The following is a 20,245-nucleotide window of genomic DNA, read 5'->3' as shown; positions in this document are numbered from 1 at the left end:
TGCAAATAAATTTTGTGAAGGACTTCACATGAAATTCTTGTGGAGCAAATTTCATATGAAAATCACATGAATTTCATGAGAAGGTTTTTTTGCCTTTGTAGTGATATGCAGTAAGTCTGCCTGTATCTTGCCATAACTGTAGCCAGTACATAATATGATAATTACTTATTAACTGTAATGTAAATCCTTGAATTACTGAAGGTTTTTATACCCCTGCTCTGAAGGATAGGGGGTATGCTGTTTTACACTTGTCCAAGTTTCGGTGTTATCGTAACACTTTTTTCCATCACAGTTTTCTCTGCAACTTCTCATCACAGCTGCTTGAAATTTTAGCAAATTCTTCTTGTGGGTTTGCTTTATGGTGGGATACAATTTCAGAAAGAAAATCGACAAAAACTATCAGTTTACCAAGGACTTTGTTTACTTTTCACATATTTCTATAGTTGAAATTTTCGTCACATTTTTCTTAGCAATTGCTTATCACAGTGGCTTAAATTTTTAGAATATTTTCAGAAAAATTTGACACACTTCCTTTCTTGTAAGTTAAATACATGTGAATGTCTTAATTTACTTGTATGTTTCTAATTGTTTCTGAGCAAATACATGTGAGTGATGTGTTTGTATGTATGAATCTATAGTCTATTATTTGGTAATTAGAATTTATTTAGTCTGTCTGTTTGTTCACTAAAATAGACAATTTGAATTACTTCCTATCTATATTCCATATTCAGAACATCTGGGCACTTTGAAATCTAGGAGTTATTTTTTCTAAATGCTTTCAGAAATTAAGCTGATTTTTGGTATGTGAGCCTACCATGACGAGTTACAGATCAAGTTACATTTTGTTTCGCTTCCTAGATTTTAACCAAAATTACAGGCTTTAGATTTAGCAAAAAAATTTTGCAGAAATAACATTTTTCTGAACTTTTTTTCTAAATGCTTGTAGATATTGACCTGATTTTGGTATGTGGTTCTACTACTGATGAGTTACAGATCAAATTTACATTTTATTTGCTAAGTTGTTTTTACTGAAATGACAGGCCTTGGACATTGCGATTTTAATAAAAATAAGTTTTCCTAATATTTTTCTGAACACTTTCAGATATTGGGCTGATTTTTGGTATGTGAGATTACAATGTGGCATGATGAGTTACAGATCTAGTTTGTGTTTTTGTTTAGGTTATTTTTAAGTTAAAGCCCTTTTGTTTTAAAAAGTACTTTTTATTTGAGAGTCCAATATGTGGAAGGTAGGGTATGTTAGTGTGTTCACTAAGGTTCTTTAATTTAACCCTTGTCGTGCTACACCATGTTCCGCTTTATCGGTTCTGGCAGTTTAAATCTGAGTTTAGGAAAGCACAATTTGTGTCCATCTGCAAGCAGCGTGATTGTGCTTTAAAATGAGGCTATCTGATATAGAGTTTGTTAATAAATAATGACTTTAAAGCTAAAAGAAGAGGTCACGAGTTTCCGCTGTCGAAAAAAATGAGATTTCTTTGGGGGTAGGGTTCATTTCTTGGACCCTCGCCAGAGCAGAATTAATCTGTAGTACACTTATTTTGCCTGGAAACTAAATAAGAATGATTTCTGTCACCACCGTTTGGAAGAACATCTGTTGGAATGTGTTCAAACCATACATGTACATGTATGTCCATTGGTTTAAGTCACTATTAAAAGTCATTGTTGTATTCTACTCCTTGAACCCCATAACCTTTGATCTCTTTTATATCAATTTAGGAGCCAAGAGTGTTACTTCAGCAGGTATGTTAACTTTGAATTTTGATGTTTGATTATTACATGCCATTGCTGGTGTTATTTTTTTCTTAATTTTTGAGTTTTGTTCTATTTTGTTTGTGGTTTTTATTCCATCCTTGCAGTCAATGGTTAAATTACTATTTTTCAAATTAAGATAATGTGATTGAATGTGTTCAAACCATAAATGTACATGTATGTCCATAGTCTTAAGTCATTAACAAAAGTCATTGTCATACTCTGCTCCTTGAACCCCATAACCTTTGACCTTTGAAATTGATTTTTTATATCCATTTAGGACCCAAGAGTGTTACTTCAGCTGGTATGTTAACTTCAAATTTTGATCTTTGATTATTACATTCAATTGCTGGTGTTATTTTATTTTCTTAATTTTTGAGTTTTTCTATTTTGTTCATGGTTTTTTATTTCATTCTTGCATTCATTTGTTAATCATATATATATATGACAGAAGGTAAGTACCAGTCCGTATAAAATTCAGGCACTACCAACAATAAAGTGAGTCATGGTGTAGAAAAACCAAACAAACAAGCAGTGCTTTTTTTAATCTATAAATACTATACTTTTATATAAAGATAATCATTTCTGCATTCAGATCTGCATTTTTAAGAAAATCGTACATTTCTCTCCCTCTAAAATCAACCAAATGAAACCAAATCAAGAATGATAACTCTTGAAAAATTTCCTATACAATCTATATCATTTTTATCTCAAAAGTGCATTTTTATAACCAAATGAAAAACTAAGAGTAGTTATGTAGTCTGTATTCCTGAGCAAAAAATAAAATGAATTTGGTGGGTTTTTGACATGCATGAATCACCTTCTGTCTGATTTTTATAACAACTATTACTGAATTACTATAAGGTAGGTAAATATGGATAAATTCTAAAATTATTGCCATTATTACGTTGGTGCAAAAAAAATGTGAGAGTTAATGATTAGCTTTGACTTTTTAGAATTTTGATGATTTTGAATTGAGGATTTAACTACGGCATAAACAAAATCCTATTACATTTAAAAATGAAATTTCTTTTATAAACACAGTAAATATTAATTAATTACGACTGTAACAAAAGTTTTAAATATTCTTCGAATACAGAAAAAGGAGGCTAGGTATAAAAGTGACTTGTTAGTGAATATTTATATACCGTTTATGTGAGACCTGACAGGGTAATCAAGGACGTTAAAAAAACCACCAGTCGATATTTATATGATGCTATTCATGAACTATTTTTTATTTTCTTCAAGAGGTTGATGTTTTTTTTTCACCTGATACTGTGAATGTGAGAGTATCAGTTCACAAGTGATATATGATCATGAGAGTATCAGTTCACAAGTGATATATGATCATGAGAGTATCAGTTCACATGTGATACATGATTATGTGAGTATCAGTTAACAAACGATATATGATCATGAGAGTATCAATTCACATGTGATACAAGATCATGAGAGTATCAGTTAACAAGTGATATATGATCATGTGAGTATCAGTTCACATGTGATATATGATCATGAGAGTATCAGTTCACAAGTGATATATGCTCATGAGGGTATCAGTTTACAAGTGATATATGATAAGAGTATCAGTTCACAAGTGATATATGATAATGTGAGTATCAGTCACATGTGATATATGATAATGAGAGTATCAGTTCACATGTGATATATGATATGAGAGTGTCAGTTCAAAAGTGATCTATGATAATGACAGTATCAGTTCACAAGTGATATATGATAATGAGAGTATCAGTTCACATGTGATATATGATATGAGAGTGTCAGTTCAAAAGTGATCTATGATAATGACAGTATCAGTTCACAAGTGATATATGATATGAGAGTATCAGTCACATGTGATATATGATATGAGAGTATCAGTTCATGCGTGCTTTATGATAATGAGAGTATCAGTCACATGTGATAGATGATGATGAGAATATCAGTCACATGTGATATTCAAAGAACAATGAAGATTCAATGAAATTTTAATATATGATTTTTTTATGAATACTAGGTTTGCATGGAAATGGGATTCAATACATCTCAAATGAAATCATCATTAGATTTCAGTTCTTTGTCTTGAATGTGTATGTACTTGTATTTAGAAATAAATCTTTTTATCAAAAGCCCTAACAGGATTGAAAGGTTTGAAAAAAAAGTCCAGGAAAATACAATTATGAGTGCAGGACAATATCTGTAGATATTCGCATCTTTGTTGTATATTCTGCTCATGTAACATGTTTGACTTGTACAAAGCAGAGTCTGTTTGATTGATCAAACACTCTTATCTGAAATACATGAAATATCTGTCATAGGATGTAAAACTACAATCAATCATTCAATCAAAGTTGTTTATCATTACAAAAATTTACCTAAGCTGGAAGCCTTGCATCTTACCTCTAAAATTGTTAAGATCATGAACATCTGCTTTTTTAATTGTTGGTTACAGATGACCGCAGACAGTCTATAGGTATTTGTTGTGTTCAGTCCCTACCCCACCCACCTGTCCCATTTCCTCTTGTAACAAATCTATGTCTTGAGTAGTGCTCTAGGTAAGAATCATGCAAAATGTGTTTCATGGTAGGAAAGCCTATATATTTGACTATATATATAAACTATTGGATTTTCAATGTTGATTATCTCCTTAGAGCAGGCAGATTTGAATGAATGATAATACATTTCATCATATAGACCCACAAAACAACTTAATAACAAAAATAAAAATATTGTAGCCTTTTTTGAGGTGTATCACATATTAGAGAATTTGCATGATCCTTACGAAGACTGCTACTTAATATGTCAATGATCTCAGTTTTAATGTCTTGATATTTTTCACAATGATTGATATTTTAAATTATGTACAGTGAAACCTGTCTAAACCAAACATTTTTTTTATATCAATTTAAATGTATTTTGGTAGTCCTAACATCTATCTAAACCAAACATCTGTCTAAGTCAAACCAATTTAAAGTCCGAACGGAGTTAAGTTTAGACTGGATTCACTGTATTCTGTTTCTCATTTTATTTTAAAATTCTTGCATTGACTTAATTTACGATGGTTGAAAAAAATAATTATGCAAATGACATATATCAAAATTTTGGTTTTGTTTTTTTTTTTTACTATCTTCTGATCAGTTGAAAAGTGATACAGAAATTAATATCTGAAACCATATTTAGAGAGTACTGCCAGGACAGTTGCAGTATGTATCAGCTACAGAGTCATGGGATCTTAATCACCAACATGAAAGGACACAAGCACTTTATTAGCCCAGTCATTTATTACTGTCAAATAACTTTTATTCGTAGGCACCAATTTTTATGGTTTTTCTAAGTTTTGTTATTTCATTTTGTTTTTAATTCATCAATTTTAAGAGGATCTCTTTAGTTAGTAATTGGAAATTACAATTTTTGGGGAATTTGCTTCTTTTGCAGTATAATACATTTAAATTTTACGTTTAAAGACATCTATCTGTCTGTTAGTTATAACATCAATCTTTACTTACTCCATAACCCAATCTAATTAATTTCTCAATCTGATTAATTACTCAATCTAATTAAAAGCCAATCTCCCATTGTTTCCTATTTTCTGTCAAGTTGGGTGTGTGACATAACAGAAAACTCAGAGCAATTCAAGATTGTTAATTACCCTGAATGCATATTAATTTGATTTCATGTAATTGTACTGTCCAGTTTTAACGAAGTTAGCCATATTACTTGTTATTAAAGTTTCAAAAAAATGTATGTTGCTTCTTTTAACCAATTATCTGTAACTGTGTTTATAACAGATTAATTGTGCTAAATCTTGTACCAGTGATAATAGTTTATCAAGTCAGCACAACATTCCATTAGTCACAGAAAAAGTCATATATTTTTAAATTATATGATGTATTGTTTAGAAACTACTAACTACAATGAAGTTAAATGCTTTTCTTTTCTGTTTTGTAGATAAGATACGTGTCTTGTGTTTTTGTTTTATGTACTGTTCAATGTTAAAAATCAGGCAGATACAGTTTTTAAAGTGGGGCATTTATCAACATTTAATTGAACTTTTTAAAACAATGAGTGCAGGAAATTTTTCCAGGATATGATTATACATGTGCAAGTACTATCTTTCCATAGCCTTGGTTCCCTTGATTACTCTTTAAAAAAAAAGATAGCCGACACAGTAAAATTTATACTTCTAAGTTTCTACATTTCTTTCAAGAAAATTACACATGGCATACAATTTTAAATTTTCGATACCGTTTTTTGTACGTCACTAAGTTATCAGTATTTGGCCAATAGGAAAACAGAATTGCTATCAGGTGACTTGCGTTTCAATAGAAGAGTGTCCTTCAGGTCAAAGGGTAAAATGCGAAAAACTTTACCGGCTGCTTTGGAAAAAATTAGCAAATTAGCAAATGACTGTTAGGTTGATCATCATGATAAATTTAATTCATTGGAGTCACAAAAAAAGCTAAGATCTAAAATTTTGAGGTGCTACATCTGCCTTATCTTTACATTGAATGATACATCATTATATATATAATCTAACAACTAACTTTCAGACTTGAGCCAAAGAAGAGGCTCCCGTGGTAAGCTTTATACTCATAACTTTCACAAAATTTGGTCATCACAAAATTGGGTCATCACAAATTTGGGTCATCTACCCTGTTACTATATTCTATTTTTGAATTTACTTCTATAACCTTGGTTCCCTTGATTACTCTTTCAAGAGATTGGTGTTTTTTTTACCTGATACTGTGAATGTGAGAGTATCAGTTCACAAATGATATATGGTAATGAGAGTATCAGTTCACAAGTGATATATTAAGTCCCTTTGTATCAATTTAAATGATTTTGAACCTTGGTAAACCAAACACCTTTCTAAACCAAACAAATCTTTAAGACAAAAAATGGTTTGGTTTTGACAGGTTTCAGTGTATTGGGTCTTGACTTGTTTGTAAAATCAGGCAAAAATATTTGTGCCAAAATGTGTTAGAAAATATAATTTCATTCAAATTAATTAGTAATGTGAAGTATATTATTCCATATCCTCATTTCAAAGATAACAACTTACTTTACAATACCATTTTTATCAATGGAGGTAAAAGTGTTGCTGTTTACTATGCTGATGTTAAGTTGCATTCCAGCTAAGAATCGTGCAAAATGTGATACACTGTTGGAAAGCCTACATACTTTTATTTTTGTATTTTGTTTAAAATGTTATAGTAAACAGAACATTACATGTGGCTCTGCATACAACCCTTGTTCATCACTGCAGAAGTTTTACGGTTGTCATCATGAACTAGTGAATCGTTATGGTGTATCCATTTGCGCCATGAAAACTGATTTGTTCAACATGTCATTTCCTCTCCTCTTTTGTCTACCCAAAACTTCACTTTTTATGAGCAACTCGGTGGGTGTTTTTAGAAAAGCAGAGGACGCTTGTCCTACTTGTGCAACTGGTCCATGCTCCCAGTTTTTAGTGGAGTCTGAGTTGCTCATTTGCTTTTGTTACTTTGTATGTATGGTTTCAGTTACTTCATGTTCTTTGTTGTTTATGTCTGTTTTTCCATGTCTGGTCTTTGTCCTTGGATTACATTCTTTTGATTACCGCTATTTGATTGTTCTTTCATAAGAGATTACGTAGAATGCACTGTAAAATTTAAAATCAAGGGAGATAACTATGTAAACGACATTAAACTACAATAGAAACTATTGGATTTTCAATTTGAATTAACTCCTAAGGAATGAATGATTATACATTTCATCATATAAAAAACAACTTAATAACAAAAATCAAAATGTGTAGCCTTTTTGGGGATTATCACATTTTACTGAATTTGCATGATTCTTACAAAGACTGATTAAAGAGAAAAAAGGCAGTTTGTTAGTTGTTTTGTAAAAACAAATAATTTAATGTGACTATTTCAGACCAATCCAATGAAAAAAACTCAGTTGACACTGATTGTAAATATTTACATTATTAGTTGTGGTGTTGTTGAAGCAAAGATATTTGCACAGATTTGATATACCTTTGTACTATATAAGTTTTTAAAACCACAATTTTGGAGGATGACCATATGATTGGGTTATATATTTTTAATGGTCAATATCAACATTATTTGTTCATTATTATTTTTTTGTGTATATAAATGCACATTTAATATATCTATGTACATACTGAAGTGCTGTTTAGTGGGTTGTTATTTTTTTTAAATGCAATGCACTGAAGCAAAGCGGAGACAAATAACTTGGTTGGATCTTACATAACAATTTCAGATTTTATGAATTTTCCCAAAGTCTTTGCTATGACTTATATTTAAGTAAGTGTAGATACTGTATCTTTTAAGTGATTGCACAAAGATTTCATATAAGTATTCTCAGTTTAATATGCAATTAATGGAAATAGGTAGAATGATTTGTACTGTTAAAAAATGTGTATATTCAGATTGTTTTCAATGTTTTTTCTTCTTCATTTTACTTTTAAACAGACAATAGAAAGAATGCGCCACCTTTGGGCAGAGCCCTAACTATGTGTAAGATAAAAAAATACCCTTTGTTTTCCCCCTTTCTGCAAATATAACATGAAAGACTTAACATCACAATGTTGGTACCGTTTCATCTAATCATCACTCAGTTGGTAAATATACCAGAAAGACTAATCATGACTCAGGTGGAATATTAACCGGTAAATCTAATCATGACTCAGCTGGAATATTTACCTGTAAATCTAATCATGACTCAGGTGGAATATTTACATGTAAATCTAATCATGACTCAGGTGGAATATTTACATGTAAATCTAATCATGACTCAGCTGGAATATTTACATGTAAATATAATAATGACTCAGTTGGAATATTTACCAGTGAATCTAATCTTTTTTTCAGTTGGTTTATTTACCCTCTACTCAAAAAAATTTAAATTAAGCTTCTAAATTCTATTATTCTAATAAGGTCTTTTTTTATCAGTTGTATATTTACTGTATTAATTTTTATTTTAAATTAAACAAATATAACATATCATAAAGCCCTCATAATTTGGGCGGTCTGTGCCAGACTAAGAGAAGTCAAGGACTTTTAAATAGTCCTCACTGACACACCCGTGATTCACTTGATAAAATTACATGTACCAGAGAAATTTAACATCACTTAATAGGTATATGTTACTTGAAATAGATTGCATCACTATATAGGACTGCACAACAACTAAGTCTTGCACAAGAGCAAACTTACTGAATTCACTGAAATTAGTAGATTACTTAATGATCTACTGTAATTTATTAGTATGCATTGTTAGGAGCAACCATTTGATTCCAGTGGACGGGGTAAGGACAAAATTGGAAATAAAAAGGCAGGATGATAACTGATGGTTAAAAAATTCAGGAAGAACAACTGGGTAAATCCAGGAGAGGCCAGAGTAAAAAATAAATAGTCAGGTCAGATATTATACTGAAAAAAAAAATCAAGACACAAGATTTGATCCTAAGTCCCTGCCTCCCTTGGAAATCAAATGGTTGCTCCCATAATTGTTTTAACTTCTAATCAAAGTGGGTAGGTAGGCAAGTTACCCATTTGTCATCCAAGAGTTGTTTAGTGGGTGAGTTCAGGGGCAGATCCAGGTGGGGGTGTGGTGGGCATGCCCCCCCCCCCCCACCCTAAAATTTGCAAACCATGGGTTGTCAGGGGTAGATTTAGGCAGTTTTAGGTTGAAACTTTAATTTCTCGCTAATTTTACCACAAAAGATATTCACATTGCACCCACTCTAGAAGAATATTTCAAAAATATAACCTCAAAAATTTTTTAACTGCCCCCCCCCCCCTTTAATCTAATATCCTGGATCCGCCCCTGGAGTTAGCCTTCATGTGAGGAAGGTAGAAAGTGATGGGTTTAAGTTAAACTGAATCTGTCACTGTTGTAACTCAGACTGATTAATTTGTATGTGTATTAGGCACATAATTTCTATTTATAGGTCACTGTTGATTTGTAGTGGCTAAATTTCTATGATGTTAAATTGTATTTACTGATATTCCCACTAGACAGTGTATCATAAGCCATTAATAGCTGATTGATAATTCTTATAAGATCTACTTCTTTACATTTTGAGTTGCACTTTTAAATAAACAAATCTATAGCATGTGTATTGTTGTATGTTTTCAAATTTGAAGATGCAGTAGTGTAGGACTTCTACCATTCTGAACTGTGTAATTCATTTTTGTACTTTTATTTGTTAATCACATTGTACTAATTTTTTTTATATAAGGTAATTTCAAATAACTGAAATAAGTTTTTTTTTGTCTTATTTGGTATTTAATTTTTAAAAAAGATGATCCTTTGATAATCTTTGATAATCATATGCAGACTCATTAACTAAAAGTGTTGTAAGTATATTTAACATATCTCTAAAATGAATACTATTGCTTGTTTTATTGAAATGGATTCACTAAATGGAACTGGCTGGTACTCATAGAGAATCTGAAACCATGATTTTTCAGGATCAAATTTCTGTTTCCTATGATTTAATCTAGCTATTGTTAATTTATTTTTTAGTGGAAAAAAGAATTAAAGCAAAGGAAAAAGCACTAGAAGAAAAATATGCAAAAACAGGTTTGTGAAATAACAATATCCATTTCATTTAAAATTTTCTCAAAAATGTTTTAGCATTTTGCCTGATACTCACATGTTTGACATAGGCAAGATTTACATCCACTGTTAACCAAAGAGTTATGTATGGTTAATGATCCCACTTTAGACACAGCAAAGACATACGGAATAGCCGGTTATTTTGACGGATGTGAAATTTTGCATTTTTTTTTGGTAAAAAAGTATATGCAAAATTTAAGCATTTCTAATTTTGGCTGATGCTTAGTGAAAAACTTAATATTTAAACCCAGAGAAAAATTTTTCGGCATTCATTTTGGTGGTTTTAGAAAGACTGGTAAAATATGCCAAAATTAGTACCCTGCCAACATGTTCTACAGTAGTACAATAAAACTTGTGTTTTGAATTACTCTGGTTAAATATTGATCGACATATTTTTGAATTACTCAGGTTAAATATTGATTGACATTTACATAAATGAAGGGTAATAACAAAATTATCAAACTGACAAACTCAACACAATAGTCATAAAGGAAACTCAGTATAGTTAATGTCAATGTCAAGGGAAAAAAAAACAGAAAGTCGACTAGACACAGGCGTCTCCAATGGAAATGGTCAGACCAGGTTCCACAGAATGTTAAAAAGAGACTCCCGGTGATGACTGGTTGTGACAGATTTATGCTTTATTCTGGGTCTGTTTCTTCATGTTTCAAAGTTTTGAAAAAGCAATTTAGTGGAAGCCAAACCCAAAATACTTGGTGTTTGAAAATCTATATGACATTGATAAGAATTAAAACCCTGTTCCATTTTTTGTCCAGTTATAGATGCAGCCTTTACTTCAAAATGTATGAACCATACCAGGTGCTATATATACAGACATTATTTGTGCATATCATTAAAATATGTTTCTCTGATTTTATAAACAGTTTTACAGATGATGTTTCATGATTCATTGAAACACATATCTAGCTATTTATATACTGTGAAAATACTATTGTTTGTAGGGAACCATTTTTCATGGTTTTAGTGGGTTGGACAAACCACGAAATTTGGTTCCCAGCAAAAAGGAGATTTCCATAGATGTGTAAACTGAAAACCTTAAATTCAAGAATCCATGAATTTATGTATTTTCCTTAGGCGACGAAAATTGGTATCTACGGATTTATGGACTTTTGCAGTAGGTCTACAATTATGCTTTTACATGCAGTTTCAAACATCGATTTTGAGAATTTACATTAAATTGTAAATTTAGACAAGTTATCGTATGTTCTACCTAATACCGGTACTTTTCTTCAATTTGAAACAAGTTTTCAGTTTTGGAAAATTATTTTTTGCAGGAGAATATGTATTAATGGTACATGATGTAACATCACCGCCATTCCTTCAGAGAACATTAGAGCCAGATTTCTTATTACTCAAACTAAAACGACCAGAAGCAAAGAAACGAAAAGAGAAGGAAGGAAAAAAGTATGTATTTTGGGTAATATTAGTAATATTTGGAACCTTTGTAAACCATCCTGAAGTTGCTTGCAGGGGTCCAAATTAGTACTAGTCTGAGGTCCAGGAACATCAATTTCTGATGCAGGACCTTTGAAATATAATTTACCCAGGTCCTGGACCTACTATATTTATGTTAACTCTTATTGAGAACCTTTCACTTTCTTAGAGAGGACCTTTCATGTAGGATGCAAAAATGTCCAGAACCTTTCACTCTTGAAAGTAAAGTTGAACCCCTGTTAGCTTGTAAAAAAAAAACTGTACTTTGATTTTTACAAATTTTTGTATAAACTTAAGAAAAAATAATCTAAGATTTATTATACTTTGCAAACAAAGTTTGTTTTTTACGCATGTTTTACTGTATTTTGTATTGGTATACGCATTTGCTTAATTTACTAAATTATATCACCTCCACTCAATGAATGGGTGGTGTATTTGATTCACCTTGTCTGTTACTTCCTATGGATGGATTAATTTCAAATTTGGTATGTGGCTTCATGTTCATGTCTGTTTCAGGTAATTGTAAACATCATATGTTTATTATTTATTTAGCAATGAATAGGTTTGTATACATGTAGTACTGATAAACTGTTTAGTAGGTCTTTTGTATGATTTCATTTATTTTAGATAAAGTTTTATGGAGAAAAAATTAAACTAAATTGAATTTTAATTAATAACCTAATTGATAAATCATTAACCCAGTACACAAGAAGAAGGCGAACAGAATTCATGCAAGATTCTGTTGTTTTTTTGTTATTTTTGGGGCCAGTGGGGGGTATATACATAGTATATATATACCACAAGGTATTGTTTGAGGTCCAGATCACATAGTCTATAGTTTTACATAGTAAGGAAGCTGCATTCCTAATAATGATCTTGTTTGTTTTTGTTCACCACGAAATATGTCAACATTTCTAAAACTGTAAAGAACAATAATTCACAATTGTAATTCAGTTTTTGAAAAAAAATAATGTGGGATAACTGTATGAAATGATATCTGATTTTTTTGCATTATTTGGGAAGGATTCAATGTGAAATTATTTAGGTACCATCCTGAACTTGTTGTGTGTACAAATATGTACATAAACAAAAGTGTCTATCAATCTATATGGTGTCTGTAACTAAGATGTTAACATTTTGTAGTTAAGTATTTGATGGTAAGGTGATAGCTCACCAAACTTTATGTTGTTTCCCAATAAGCAATTCCCATTGCATTTTGTTATGTATTAAAATCCTTTTTAGTTACTGGTCATTTATTTAGTTATCTCCCTTTAAGTTTATCTTTTTTTTTTCACTTATCTCCCTTTGTACAGAATTATAGGCATATCATTAATGTTGTTATTTTGTGTTGAGTGTGAAGTATGAATATTTGTCATAGTAAAGATATTGTAGTTAATAGTTAAAGCAAAAATGTGTCTACTGTGACAGTGAGTATGGTAGTTAACTTCAGTAAATAGAGTTTGTCTTCCCTTGATTGAATCATCTTACTTAAGTAGTTAACTGAACAATTAAGAAGGAGATTTAAATTTTCTATCATTCCATGAGAATATAAAAACTATGTCTGAAAGAATGTTTAAATTCAAGTTAACTACCTAAGACAAACAGTCAGGTGAAGGTCAATCAATCAAGAGAAAACTGAAATTAACCATTTGATTGGCTGTATTTTTTTTAAATCCCTTTTTTCACAAGAAGTGTGATTAATGCTGTTTAATGTTCAAACAATTCTGAATTATGTAAATTTGTTTATACACATTGGTAGTCATTTTTTAGTACTGGTTGACCTAAAATACATGCATGGAGTGATATTAAGTCTATTTTAGCAACTTCTTTTATAATAAATGCATCCAATATGTCCCTTTTGTCATTTTAAGAGCGGTCCTAAGTAAAGCAGTCTTTTTAAAAATTTGAGAAAAAAAAGGCAATAATTACAATGTTATTCCATGTATAGTAAACTGTAGTAAAAAAAAATATAGGAAACACTTCTTAAAACTGTTGACAAATTTCATCGCTTTCCCAACCTAGGTCAGTAACAACTCATATTGGTTTTTATATCATAATTAGGATGGTCTGTAAGACTTTCAGAAGTTAGAACGTGGATTTTCAACCTTTTCCTTATTTGCATGATTCTTATGTGAGGCTGTATTGAATACACATTCCATTGCCCATATTGTCTTTTGAAAAAAAATGTTTGTTGCTCTTTTTAAAAGTAATGAATTTTATACTTTATTGTAAGAAATAACAAACCTTGTTCTATTTAGAACTAAGTAAAGCCAGTTCCAGGTAATTTGGTAGATACAAACACACAATATAGATACAGTTACAAGATAATATAATTTTAATTGATGCTGGGTATTAGCACTGCATTGCGTAGAAATATATAAAAATGATAAGACTAGTTGTGTGGCTAAATAGAAGTTTTTCATCACATTATGGCAAAGACAGTAGTTTTGACTATTTTTCCAATTATTAAATAGTATCTCTGAAAAGGAAGTAACTCATTGTGAAGACACAATATTTCTTGTTCTCCATATCAGCTGAAGAAAAGTTTTGGTATAAAGGTTTTCAAAAAATAAATATATCAGCTTTAGCATAAATCAAAGTCCATTTTATGACTACGTAAAAATTCATCGCCATCATGAAGCAATAGCTCTCCAGATAAGCTATATGCAGCAATCAAAAATCTTCTTTTTATTTTAAAAAGAGTTTGTTCTCTTTAGTTGAGATCATAGTTGATAATTGGAAAAAAGTGTAATTGTGAAGTGTCATAGCAAACAAATGATTTGAAATGTAACCACATGTTAGGTGTGGCTACTAGTACATAGAAAACTGCACGTTGCATTTATTATTGAGTACATGTACTAGTGAAATATGATAGTGCTTAATTTATTACATCAGATAGTCTAGTTAACTTTAGCAAATATATTTCGTCATCCATTAATTAAATGATCATTACCTGATGAAATATCTTAGGTACCATATGTAGTCAACTAGGCAGTTGACAAGGAGATTTAAATTTTCTATCATTTCATGGATATTTTAATCTTATTTAGAGAGGAAGTTAATTCTCCTTACTGATTGTGCTGTTAACTACCTTAAAAGTTCATCAGGTAATGGTCATTCAATCAAGGGAAGACTAACTATATTACCTGAAGTTAACTATGTTATTTGCTGTGAATGTACCTCTCCTTAGGACACACAAATAATTTAAGAGTTACACAAATATGGGGATGTATTACTATGTGGTTAACTTGTCTGTCTGTGTGTCTCTCTTTTGTTGGTCAGTATACATAGCTTATTATAAGTGCAGCTATTCTTAAAACCATGATTACATATATTTCGATGTGCATTTCCATGGTATGGGCTTTCATGTTTCAAATATGTAAGGATGAGTAATCCTGAACTATTATAGGGTTTTTCACTACACTACCTTTAGGGATTTAAGACAATTCAGAACATCTTGCATCTTCCATAATGCATCCACAATGTTTTAAGTAGCATTACATTTTTTAAGTAATTCAATGTAATGTGTAATGCACCAATTTTTGGATTATATATATTGGTAATTCATTGAATAAGTATCACAAAAATGCATGTAATTCAGAAATTACAAATGAATTCAGATTTTTAACAAGTACTTGTAAAAAACAGTAGGGAACTTTTCTCTTTCTTTGGTAATTTCCACTGTTATGAATTATTTGAACGAAACATATGGCTTGCTTTAGTGCAGTAGAAATAAGTTTACATGGCCTTATTGTATATATCTCATTTGGTAACTTACATGTGTGATATTGTATTTTTACATTTTACATGCTTTGCTAAAATATCATACATTTTACATTTAGCTGATATATTTTATGCCATTTTCCCCAATTTTCCTCTAGATGCTTTTTTTTTGCAAAAGTAGGCATACCTTTATGATTTATAACCACCTTCTGCTTTTTTGCTGCTAGTAGATAAAATGAACTTCAACAGCATTTTTTCCATCCTCCAAACTGTTTGATAATTTTTTTTTCAAAGATAAGAATCATCTAATGACAATGAACTTTAGCTAAATCTTGTTTACTTTGTTTTACAGCAAATAATTTAGTTAACTTCAGGGAAAAGAGTTGGCCATTCCTTGAATGATTATGATCAGATGAACCTCCTTTTGTAATAAACTAAACAGTTAACCAGAAAATTCAAACTTTCTATCATTTCATAGGTATTTTAATCTTAATTTGATGGAAAGTTTAAATCTCTGTCATATCTAAGGAAGCTCATCAGGTGATGACCAAATGTATTGCCTGAAATTAACTATTTTACTGGCTGTATTTTTAATTTTAAGAATTACCACCATAACTGATGGAAGAGAAGAATAAGCTACATGTTATAGCTTATTTACATACATTCAATAATTACTCAATAAATTCAAATAAAAAATGTCTTAGCATAAAGCAGATATTGGGCATTTTAAAGTAAATATTAGTGGCTACCGGTATATCATTATTGACATATGATTGAATAACCTTTCCATATTTTTTTTTTCTCAGATGGGACACATCACAGCATATACGAGCTTCTATGCACGTTACCGAGGATGATGAATGATGTGAAGGCATTCTAGGATCTTGATTGGTTGAAAGTCTTTCATTTCTACTTACTGCCTAATACATATAAATGTAGACTGTTTAGGTTGATATATATAAACATGTAGTACATGAATCGTTACATCTTGCTATTTATAGATAGTTGTAGGTTGATAAATGCAATATCAGTCAGCTAATTTATCTTTTACTATAATTAGGGTTACAAATTTATGAATATGTAACAGTATATGTATCTTCTCTCTTATTGCCAATTTTGACTTATCTGTGAGAAGATGACTGATTTAGAATGCTTATGAACATGTTACTGTATCTTCTCCCTTACTGGCAATGGATGTATGCAGAAACTTTTAGAAGGGAGGTTACAATCCAGAATGTTTAATACGACTGGAGTTCTGGCTATAAATAGCTCATCTTTACCCAATTTTGAAAAAAAATTAACAAACTTCCAACAAAAAAGGGGGATCCTTTGCTTCCATTTCTTTCCTTATATCCTCCACTGCTCATATATATTCCATTTTGACCTTTCACCTTAATTGGAGATAAATATACAAGAATTATTTTGAACATTAGTTTAAAATTTTTTTAAGCTGCTGAAATTAGTTAAGTTTAATTTCTTTTCTAACCTGTTAACCTTTTGAATACTTCATGTGGGAGATTCTCTCCCCCATTTACACTGTCTCTTGAGAGATTTCTATGTAAAAGCTTTTTTTATGTTCACTTAATTGTATTTTTCACAGAAAATATAGTAATATTAACCATAAACCTCCCAAAAATCTTACATTGTTTTGCGGGAGATTCTATTTTGTGGGAAGGTTAACAGGAATGCTTCTTTTGGTCCATAAATTGTCTTTAATGTGTGTTATGGTAGCCTGTCTCACTTTTCTATTTTACTATTATTTTAAGATGGTGTCTATCAAAGACTTAAATATTCTTATTTAGATTACATCTACTTGTACTTTATGATGAACTCTTGTGATGTGAAAATCCATAGGGTTTTACTTACAGTGTATTTGTAGAAATAATATCATGTGAACTGCTACATTTTGACAGCATTTGATACAAATGTATTCGAATTCAAATGTAATGCTAAGTTATTACCTTGAGAAGAAAGTGAAAGGGGGGTCATTAAATTTTGGAGTTTTTATACCCCTGCTACAGGAGTCAAGGTATAAAGTGATCTGCAGTCACCTATTTGCCCATTTGCCCATTTGCCCATCAAATGCTTGGTTACAGAATGATATTTAAAACTGCTCATACTTTTACACAGTGTTGTTGACCATGAAACATAGTTCAAGTTAAATTCAAATTATATTTTTATATTATGCAAATTATGGAGGAGCTGTTGTCCCTTTCCAAACTAAAAGCTTACAATGTAGGGGCATATGTGATCACATGATCAACTGTCTCTAGTCACAAGGGCAGGACAGGATTTTCAAAATTTATACCCATATAATGATATTTTATTTGTAATAAGTCTTCTGATTGGTTGGTTCTCTGGGCAACATAAGTTATTTTGTATAAACTAACTTGGTACTTTGACATATGACATAGTATTTGAAAGTCCAAAGACAGTGATTCAAGTAATCCTAAACTAATATTTTTCAATTGATGGCCAAATCTTAATTTGGACTGGAATTGATTAGAAGTTAAATTTTAAGAATTTTTTTTAACTTTTGACCGAATTATACCAGCATAAACATTTTTGTGATTGTTTACGCTTGTTCATAAACAGCTTTACGGTTCATGATTCATAAACTGCACTTCAATTGGTTATATCACTTTGTGTCAAAGTTGTAAACAATCCTAAAATATGCTATATAAGGCACATGTAGGTATAAATTGTGAAAACCTGACCTGTCCCTTTGTCTATGGCTGTACAAGCACTTATAGTAAGGTCAAAATTTGCACCTTGCAAATAAAAAACTGCTGTACTCACAATTATTACTTATACTTTTTAAACTTTTTATATTGAAATATCCACATCAACTTTTATTACACAAGTTTTTGAAATAAATAATACATGTATTAACATTGCTTAAATTTCTTAGTAATGTAAATTAACCTAAGTGTCAGTCTCTGGAAGAATCAGGCAGTGGGTAAAACATGGTATGAAAAAAATCCACCATTTTGAAAGTTGAATTTGTCCATTTGCACCATCAGAATCAAGGAAAAAATACAAGGCTTTCCGTATTATTTTGGTAAATTAAGTTATAATTTCACTGAAATGCACTGAAAATGAACATGTCAATGGCAGATAACTCTGTCAAAACCTGATTTTTTTAACATTCTATTGAAATATTTCTGAGCAAATCCAGTGATGCAAAGATCAAAATATGGTCTTTTCAAATTGAGAAAGCATTCTTGACTGAAATTGTAATAACAACTTTATTAAGAAATGCACTGAAAATTGTATTGTCAGATTTGTGGGGTTTTGACAGGCTTGTTTCTGATTTTTCCCACTTTGCCTGATTCTTACAAAAACTTACTCTTTAAGATTGTTGTCCATGTTAAAATATTTCTTATGCTTCACATCAATGCCTTATTAGTTTTTAGTCATTATACTTTCTCATTGAAATCACAATTTTATTGACCAATTTTTATAAAAATTATTTAAGCATTTTTTTTTGTGTTGTATATTTAGAAGTTTGGTGTTTGAGTATACCTTGCAGCTTTGTGCCTAAAATTATTTTTTACATAAATGCTGATGAAATATTGAACTTGAACTATATTGTATGAGAGAGTATCTGATTTATATCATTGGTTTGAATAGAAATCCTTTTTATGCTAGTGCTATTTTGCTTACAGTGAAAACTTCTCGACTGTAGAATTTGTTCAATTTAGCGAAATATTTAGTTTATTCAAGTTTAAAATACACAAAGGGATTCAATTAGTGTCTGGTTTAAGGATGTTCGCTGGTCACATTCAGCTATTTTTGTCAGATTTTCAAACTCCTCTGGTTTTATCCATTTCAAAGCATTGATATTTTTTACCCAGCAACCCCACACTTTTCTTGTCATAATTTCATTAAACACACCTTAAAATGTTATTTTGGAACCCTTTTAAAATCCTTGTAATTCTTAAATAGACCTGAGAACACCCTTAAAAAGTTTTCAGCCAATACAGGGTTCAGTTTAGACAGGTTTTACTGTTATTAAAAAAGATGGTTTTGTCATTATGTTTCTTTTCTTTTATTGGTAAGGGAACTACCATTTGATTTTTATGGGGGGAGCTAGGATCAAATTTGAAATAAGAGGACAGGTTTGAAATTCTCAAGAAATTAAAAACCAGGACAGGCCATGAGCAAAAAATAAAAAGGCAGGATCTACTATTAGCCTAATACTTTTTGTTTATATTAAAGAAATTTCGGCATATTGCGCGAAAGAAAAAGACAGGATAGAAAATTGATCCTACCCCCTCCTCCCATAAAAATCAAGTGGTTGCTCCCTGAAATAGTTTATTTATTTTGTCTGTTATTCTATAAAGTATGATATTCATATTGTAAAATTTTATTTATTATGAGTTTTATCTTATACATTGATGATTGGAAGTATTAAAAATAGTCAGAAGTCATCATTAGTATTTCATTGTTTTTTTATATTACTTTTGTTCAGTCTCTGTGGGTTATCTCCCTTTTTATTGGATCTTTGTTCTTTGAATATGTTTAACTTACTTGATGAAGTCACAAAACAGTTAAGTATTTTCTCTGACTTATTCAAGTTTTATGCATGTCAGATGACTGTCATTTAACCAAGTTAAAACCAACTCTAACCCCTGAACATTAGCATTGTGTGTGTTTAAGTACCAGT

The 20,245-nt window shown here is 30.6% G+C and overlaps 1 protein-coding gene across 7 annotated transcripts in view; it reads left to right on the top strand.

The window, feature by feature from the left end:
• LOC148617160 (MORN repeat-containing protein 1-like) overlaps window positions 1-20,009 on the top strand; it is a 47,700-nt gene extending 27,691 nt beyond the window's left edge. For 2 of the 7 annotated variants that reach the window (XM_088584542.1, XM_088584537.1), the window contains exons 12-17: window positions 4,220-4,240; window positions 6,318-6,344; window positions 8,247-8,291; window positions 10,306-10,362; window positions 11,694-11,823; window positions 16,383-20,009. In XM_088584542.1, coding sequence (XP_088440668.1) covers window positions 4,220-4,240; window positions 6,318-6,344; window positions 8,247-8,291; window positions 10,306-10,362; window positions 11,694-11,823; window positions 16,383-16,440 — 338 coding nt within the window. In that variant the 3' untranslated portion in view covers window positions 16,441-20,009. Of the gene's footprint in view, window positions 1-1,734; window positions 1,759-2,047; window positions 2,072-4,219; window positions 4,241-6,317; window positions 6,345-7,686; window positions 7,723-8,246; window positions 8,292-10,305; window positions 10,363-11,693; window positions 11,824-16,382 lie in introns of all 7 variants that reach the window. The other 5 variants (XM_088584544.1, XM_088584541.1, XM_088584538.1 and 2 more) reach the window with 4 other exon arrangements.
• The last annotated feature ends 236 nt before the right edge of the window (window positions 20,010-20,245 follow it).

The sequence above is a fragment of the Perna viridis genome, chromosome 5 (assembly GCF_037379345.1).
Source record: "Perna viridis isolate PV_CMFRI_1.1 ecotype Kerala chromosome 5, ASM3737934v1, whole genome shotgun sequence".
NCBI lineage: Eukaryota > Metazoa > Mollusca > Bivalvia > Mytilida > Mytilidae > Perna > Perna viridis.
Note: the sequence above shows the minus strand (reverse complement) of the source record. Positions and strands in the feature narration are given on the sequence as shown.